Source organism: Limulus polyphemus, unplaced genomic scaffold, assembly GCF_000517525.1.
Source record: "Limulus polyphemus unplaced genomic scaffold, Limulus_polyphemus-2.1.2 Scaffold91, whole genome shotgun sequence".
NCBI classification, from domain to species: domain Eukaryota; kingdom Metazoa; phylum Arthropoda; class Merostomata; order Xiphosura; family Limulidae; genus Limulus; species Limulus polyphemus.
The window spans coordinates 561827-570130 of record NW_013665701.1 but is presented as its reverse complement, the minus strand read 5'-3'; the positions used below and the strand labels follow the sequence as shown (position 1 = coordinate 570130).

Below are 8304 nucleotides of genomic sequence, written 5' to 3'. Positions count from 1 at the left end.
AAGAGACATCAAGAACCTTAAGGTTTTTTATACTGATGACCCGCAGGAGAGACTCTTTCGATCTCATGGTGAGTGAAAAGAGAGAACGTTTAATAAACAGAACTCAGACCTTTTAATCTGAAGGTTAATAAATACAATAATAGATCTAATAATCCAATCATTGTTTGTTGTTATATGAGAATAAACTGAATATTAAATGTAGTAACAAACAAACAAGGTGGTTATAAAGTCAGTAAGGTCGTTTGAAACAGTCTGGATGGTCAACCGTGTAATAAATGGGCGGCGAAATATTTATAAATATATATATATAATTTTTAATTTACTATTAACAACACAACCTAAAAATATTTAAGTTCATTTTATCTTTAGTTGTTTGTGCTATTTTCTTAACCATCGGTTTTACATAACCAGGCCAAAACATAGCTTCACACAATTAAGATATATAAATATAGAACAGATATAGACATATACTACAATATGAACCTCTCCTTTCACTGTATATTTCTATACTTGCTTAACAATAAACAAACAAAAAACTATGTGAAGTCTTTCAAACGTGCTTTATTACAACACGAATAAACCCTACTCGACTATAGGGATATATATAGATGTAATCTTACTTGGAAAATGCAATTAAAACTGAAATTGGATATATCTAGATATGGGAATTTCAGCCTGCAATGTCAGTTATATTTGCCATAATTTACTGATTGTCGTTATTGTTGTTACTAATAATTCAATATAAAACATTCTGCATTCACAAATGATTCGTTTTTTCAGACTAATTTGTACTGAGCTCAAGTAGTAATTTATAGGTTATATGATGCTCAGATGACACACATTTCCTTCTAACCAAGACTTTGGTAATACAACGGAAGATAACTTAATAACAATCAAAGAAACAGAAACTAGATGTGTCTGTATATAGGGTAAATTTATTTACGTTATTGGGCGGGTCAATCGTTTGGAGTTAGAACTTCTGTTGATGATACAAATATTCAATACATTGAGTTGCCAGTGGTTTTTAATTTCTACTAAAAATGTGCCCAACAATAAGCTGTTCTTATGCCGTTTCCAAGTGTACTTGTATTTATAAGTAAAAAATTAAATGTTTAATTCAGTTCTACATGAGTATCAAACTATCTCGTCTACACCTTTAAGTTAATAATGTTGTAGCATTAAGTTATTAGTTTACATTAGTTTCTGGTGATTGCTGTAATTGTCATTGTTGTTATTCCTCTGTTTAAGTCTTATTATTACTGTGGTGTGTCTCTTATTTCATCATCGTTTCTACATTTGGCTAGTATTTAGGGTTTGACTTTATTTATTACTTCTGGCTGCCAGCTCTGTAAATTTGTCATGTGTGTACAGTCGGATTAGTTGTGTTAAAACACAATCCTAGTATATTGAGTAAATTATTTTAATATTGTTTTACAATTAACTTGGTTATTTTAATTGGGTATTATTATTTTTACACTATATTACAAGATGATTTATTCATTAATTTGTTATATTTTCTTCATACACATTAAGTGCTTTATTGTACTCTTTACCGTTTTCCTACCCAACGTTTTGATTAAACAGTACAATATGTTGCAGTAATGTATCTCAGATGTTAAGCTACTCTAAGGTTATGTTTCTAGGAAGAATTACACAAAGTTTTGTATATATTAGGACTTTTCATGGGATAACGTATGAAATAAATAACTAACTTTATGTGTTTTTTAAATAAGTCATAGTCTACACTTTCGTTAATGTTAGTTTTATTAGCAGAAGTGATTAAAATGTTTAATATGTATATAATATATTTTTGTTATTTATTTCTTTTATTTATATTTTTATTTTTATATTTTTATTTATATATGTTATTTACTTTATACGATTATTTTCCTGAAATTGTATGTTTGCGCCTTTGAAAAAAAGACAGTAGTAAAAATTTACATATAATGAAAATATTGTATATTATCATATAATTTAAATTTTCTTGATAATTTACTGAAAAAGGTTGCAGAATGATGCTGTGAGAATAAAACACATAAAAAGCCAGATATGTATAATAATAAGTAGATACAAAGAAGAGGGTTTTATGCCAGACAAGAGAAAGTATTTCTGACACGTAAAGTTTTATAAGTTTCATAAAGTTTTATTAGTTAAGATTATTATTGTATATACAGATGCAGTGCTGGCATCAAGTTTCAGATTAAATGTAAAATTGCCATTGTTTTTTTCCTTTTAGGCCATACAATGAGGGAAATTCTTCTGCTAAGAGAAGGAAATTTCAAAAGAATTCCAGACCTTGTGGTCTGGCCAAGTAAGTTTATCACATAAGTTGATTTCACAGACGACAGAGGAATATGTTTCAGTAATAACAAGATAGGCAATGCGTGCTTGGTAGAACGAAACTTTAAGTTTCTAATTCTGCAGCAAACCAAGATGGTTGTAGTAATCATTCAGTTTCACTAGAAACGATGCATTTTCCTTAAGCTATTTTAATTAGGACTTAATAATTACTTACAAGTAATTATATTCATTCAAACTTTCTTTGTAAAACATATTACGGTCGTGTTTCATACGTATTTTAAGATTAAATATGTAGTTAATCGTTTAAATGAGTTTCACGTATATTTTTAATTTCCTTTTTCCAGTAAAGCGGTTTAGCTATTCTAGGTAAAATATGATAATTTATTCATTACTTATAACTAAACATAAATGCTTCAGAGTTTCAGTTAATGAGTATACTGGAAAGAAGAGTGGCCTTCTCTCTCTCTCTCATACACACAGAGACAAAGTAATACTTATTAAATTTTCAAACTTGTGATTTAGACTACGATTCCATATAAGGCTAAAATGGTTAATAATGAGTGAGAATGCTAGTTTTATTAATAGAAGTTATTAAAATGTTTAATATATATATATTTATAAGATATGTATTTGTATTTAGTTCTTACCGTTTTTATTTATATATGTTTAATATATGTTATTTACTCTACGTACTTATGATTTAGATTATGGTTTCTCACAAGGCTAATAATGAGTGAGAATGCTGTGTTATATTTAAAGATTCCGGAACAGCCTTGTAACCTTTCAGTTGTTAATACTGTATATATATATATATATATATACCGTTATGTTTTACATATTCAGAAATGAGGTTAGTATTGTTTGAGCTACGCAATGTTAAACTGTTTATTTCGAAACTTATTTATAATTCAATAATATACTAGAATTATAAATATATGAAAAAAAATTTATAAGTATGCTTACAGATTTTATGTAGCGAGTAGTTTGTTTAAATATTTAGGATTGCGGGCCTTGTTTGATCTAAATTTGGTATCTCAAAGTGGCCGATTACCGTATTGAAAATTGATTCTTTGGGAACTATAAGTTTAAGAATCTCGTCAAAAAACACTTTCCATAATAATTTTTTTCATCAATAATTTTAATACTTTTTATCCATTTTTGTTACAATGACTTAGGCCATTCATTAAATTTACGATGAACACGAGATATTTTCTTAATAAGCAAGCTCAATCTATGACTTTAAAGCTGTACAAGTTTTCACAAGATATTAATAACTGATTATTTATTGAGTTCAATGGTGCCCAGATCTCGAAAATTTGACACGTTTTATTTTTTTCTATCACAAAATAACCTAGTTAATCCCTAATAAAAACAAATTGCCTTTTATGAGTTTTAATTACTTGGTCTAAAACTACAATTTTTTCTGACCAGCTTTTCTTAAACTGTGAGGTTATTCATTTTTTGTCCCGCATAATTAATATTTGATAACGCTAAGAAAAACCAGAAGTATTCACTTTAAAACCAATGTCTCTGTGACGGCCTTTAATTCAAACTAACAAAATTATATCACTACCAAGATAGCTTATTTCCCAGATACCTGTGGATGGATCACTTCTGATGAAATGGAATTCAGTTTTCTGTTACGGATAATTTCGGTTTAATCACGTCTGCGAGAGTATATATAGATATATACTTTATCGTAAAAACAGGGTAGATTGTTGTATATTATAATAAACCCGTATTGTACACGCTACTATTTTGTTTTTTCCCCGGTGGACTGGCTAGGAACCAGCCAGAGCATGTATTTGTTAAAGATTAATAAACGAACTATCAATTTATCGAATTTAAGCGAATCTGTTTAAGGTTTAGTTTTAGGATTAGTTTAACATGTTTGACTGGTCAAACGTTGTGATTTTTATTGATCATCTATTTCTTTCCTATGTATATTTTATCAATTAATAATAAACTGATAATGAATCGTTGTTTCGTAAGTATAACTGTGGGAAGAGGGAAGCTAAATATCATAAAGCTTATTTTACTTATTACATCACATTTGTATTTAATGTTTTAGCTAATATGCTGTTGTAATTTATTATATAGCAAACTGTTGTACGTTGATATCACTGTAGAAGTTAATTTTCATCAACAGCTTCTCATGATGACGTGGTTGAAATTGTTAAAACAGTGAACAAACACAATGTTGTCATCATACCATTTGGAGGTAAGTGTACTTGCACTTTCTTCCTTAAAGCAACAATTACAACAAGTCTTATTTTAAATGAATTGTTACGGATTTCTGCCAAGCGTAATCTTCTTTTTTTTTTCTGTTGCTGAAATTCAAACAGTGGGCCAAAAGTAATTCGCTTTCTACTATTGGCAAAACTTATAAACGGTACAGTATTGCAAAGTAGTATGTTAAATATGAGAGCACCATTACAAAATTCTGAAATCTTAGTTTCCTGTATTATCATATTATACTAAACATTTCTCCCACTAGGTGGTACTAGTGTTTCTGGAGCATTGGAATGTCCAGAGGACGAAAAAAGAATGATTGTTTCCTTGGATACTACTGAAATGGTAACACCAGAATAAACTTAATTGTATCTACATATGTATTTAGGCTTACTTTTTTTCAAAAACTTCTACAGTTAACAAAAAGTAACCTAAAAGTTTGCACTTAGGCTTATAGCTTTCATAGAATGTAAACAAATATAGACTTTCAAAAGAGCCCTAAAGTGGCGCCCCTAAAAAGGTAAGTCAAAGGTATTCAGGCTTTCAACAGTGAACTAAACCAATTTAGTTGAAAACTGATATTACAATGTAAGAAGCCGTCGTAAACAATAACCTAAACTGATACTTTGGAGATTTAAAATTTTCAGCCTTTATTTAAAGTGAAAGTGGTTTTGGAGTCTCATGATTGGATCCACGGATTTGTATAAAAATCGCCATGAATATATGGGTTCCCTCAAAATAAGTGGGTTACGTTTAGATTTTCTAAATTTTGTGTTGAGGTTCCCTAATAAGGAATTTTGGAGACTCTAAGGAAGGCTGCAAGGATGTACTGGTAAAAACATGTAAATGATCACTCCCCCAAAAAGGGGTTTTTTTTTTATCATAGTTGTTGTTTCCCATAAATTTTGAAGGATAATTTATTAGTTTCCTTATAAATCTCGGAAACTCGTTATTTGTCAATTTTCTTATGCCAAAGAGATTTTGACTAAATTTAAAACAAATCTCTATCCAATAATGACGAATATTATATTTAAAACAATATCCACTCTGCTGGGTGAATTAAAGCATTTCCTTCAGAATAGAGTGTCTTTTATGAATTAAAGAGTGTTGTTGTACGTGTTAGATGATAAGACGTAAACAGCTGCTGCACTCTGCATTTTTCCTCGTTTGGCTAGTTTTACATCACATAAAATCAGTATTAATCATAATGAACAACATAGCAATGAAAATCAATTTTCTGTTAAGAACCACACATGTCACATCATAGATGGCTTATTGCACATGATATTAATATTCTTATATTTGTTTTAGGTAAATGCTTCTTTGTTAAAAATATTGATATACTAAGATTTTCTTATACCTCAATTTAATTTATCACGAATAGATATAATACTTTCTGTGTTAGTGCTAACGCACCATGTCGTTCAATTGAGTTGTAACTACTAACTGAAAAATGTATCTAAATATACATAATCACTTGATAGGTTTATTATAAATAATAATAATTAGGAATATCATAGTAAGTAGAAACTACTTTAAATATAGTTACTGCAAAATATTGTTTCTTTAACTTTTTAAATTTTCTACTTTATGATCCAGAACAAAATATTATGGGTAGATAAAAAGAACCACACAGCCCACATTGAAGCTGGAATCTTGGGTAAAGACTTAGAAAGTAAGGTGAGTAATGTGGAATTATGCTTTATATGTTCGTGTTTTCTCAAAAACCAAAACAAGTTTCTTGACCTACCTTGTGTCCTACTGCTCAGAACCGTTGCATTAACTTTCTTTTGTATTGAAGTTTTCGTGTAAACAAAAGGCTATTTTAAACTAATTTGTTAAATTAATAATTTTGGTTTCAAACGTTTAAAAAAAACTTTAAATACTTTAAGTTGCTTCTCACCGACAGAAAGAAACTTTATGTTATCTTCATTTCGTAAATATTCCAGTTTCAGATATTAATGTTTTCAGGAAGATTTAACTCCCTAATTAGGTTTAACTAACACCAGCAGTTATTCATTAAGACGCATGTAATTAAATGTATAAGTTTTAACGTTGATGTATCTCCTTGAAAGGGGTATAGAAACAATTAAACCAGGGGTATCCATTAAAATGGATTTTAAAACCTGAGGATCAACAACTACTTCGTAAATGTTTCAAATTGTACAATATTAATATTGTATTTCCTTTCACAGAATAAAGCTTCTAAAGAGGGTAGTGGTGGTAACATGAAACAGATATCATAAAAATGTCACTCAAGTTTTTCATGTAGTTTGAAATGAAATTGCGCACACTCAGGATGAGTTCGGCATTTAACTGGATAACAATAAAATAAACTCTAAATCAATAGAAAATTGAAAAATACGTAAGCGCTAAACATAGATATAAATGCACTTAAGATCCAGAGTGTGAAGAGTAAGCTGGTTTCGTACCAAAGTCAATATTTTTAAAAGCACTACTCATATTGTTTTATGATGACTACTTACAGATTCATTAATCTGATGATCTGAGATTATACTTCTGACCCCAACATAAAAGAGGTCGAACAGTGAGACGTACATTATAAATAGCTTTACGAAGTCAAAACAAAAAGTGAACGTCAAGTTCTAATAGTGAGGAGAAATAATTTCTCAGTCGGTGACGTAAACGAGCGTATAATTATGTTTATACTGTAAGTTTCGCACCCATAGATAGGCTAATGAACTTACTTCCATTTCCTACTGCCGCGGTTACGTGCAAACACTAATCATTTACAAGTACGAGGCTTAGATGATTCCAGAGGTTTTAAGAAAACTACATTGTACGTTAAATACGTAATAAAAATGTCATACACGTTAAGTTTAAGTTGTGAAAAGAACACTTTCTTGATTGTTCACTGTCATTACGCATAAAAAAATGTGAAACTGAGGTCAATAAACTTTCGTCTAAGTGTACAGAAAACAAAATGAATTTTACACCATCTTAATGAATCATTTAGAGAATAAAGTATCTAAATAATTAAATACAATAATCTATACGATCTTGTTCTTTTAAAATCAAATTTGAAAGTTTATTCCATAGTGACTAATGTCTTGGTGTTTGAAATGTGGCAAGACCACGTTGTTGTTCTAATACAATGATATGAGTTAATGATAAACTCTGGTTCTTTAGAAATAAAAACAAGAAATTGTAACTTCATGTACATATACCTGTAATCAATATTTCTTTCTTTTAGTAAAATGCTTGTTCAAACTTGGGCATCATTTCATTATCTGGGCAATATTTATATGTTTGAAGAACTTTTTAATTTAATGTAAGTAAAAACTATGAAAAGTCTCAAAATCATATCGTGATGGAGTTCCACTTCAGCTTGCTGAGTACGGGTTCTGTACGGGTCATGAACCAGATTCATCAGAGTTCAGTACTCTAGGGGGTTGGGTGGCCACTAGGGCATCCGGGATGAAGAGGAATATCTATGGAAATATAGAAGACATGTTGGTCCACGTGCGGATGGTGACACCCCAAGGTGTTGTGGAGAAAAACTGCCAGGTAGGCTTCCTTGTTGTGGTTTTTTTTTTACAATGAAAGGATTTACAGCATTCGTAATAAGTAATAGAGTTGTGTTTATCTTTGTGTGACCCAGTAATCAAGTAAGAAAATATTTAATTAAAAGTTATTAAATTATGAGATGTTTTAACACATTCGTAGAGGCCACATAAAATAAAAGAGAGAAAACTTCTCACATCAGCAGTTTAGGGAAGAGAAACAGAACCGATCAAACAGGTGTTGAAA

General features: G+C 29.8%; 1 protein-coding gene across 1 annotated transcript in view; it reads left to right on the top strand.

Moving 5' to 3' along the window:
* Positions 1-8304, top strand: part of LOC106468716 (alkyldihydroxyacetonephosphate synthase, peroxisomal-like) — a 51303-nt gene that overhangs the window by 23181 nt on the left and 19818 nt on the right. Inside the window, exons 5-9 of the mRNA XM_022397913.1 lie at positions 2237-2311; positions 4451-4522; positions 4799-4878; positions 6133-6213; positions 7882-8061. Coding sequence (XP_022253621.1) covers positions 2237-2311; positions 4451-4522; positions 4799-4878; positions 6133-6213; positions 7882-8061 — 488 coding nt within the window. The remainder of the gene's footprint in view (positions 1-2236; positions 2312-4450; positions 4523-4798; positions 4879-6132; positions 6214-7881; positions 8062-8304) is intronic.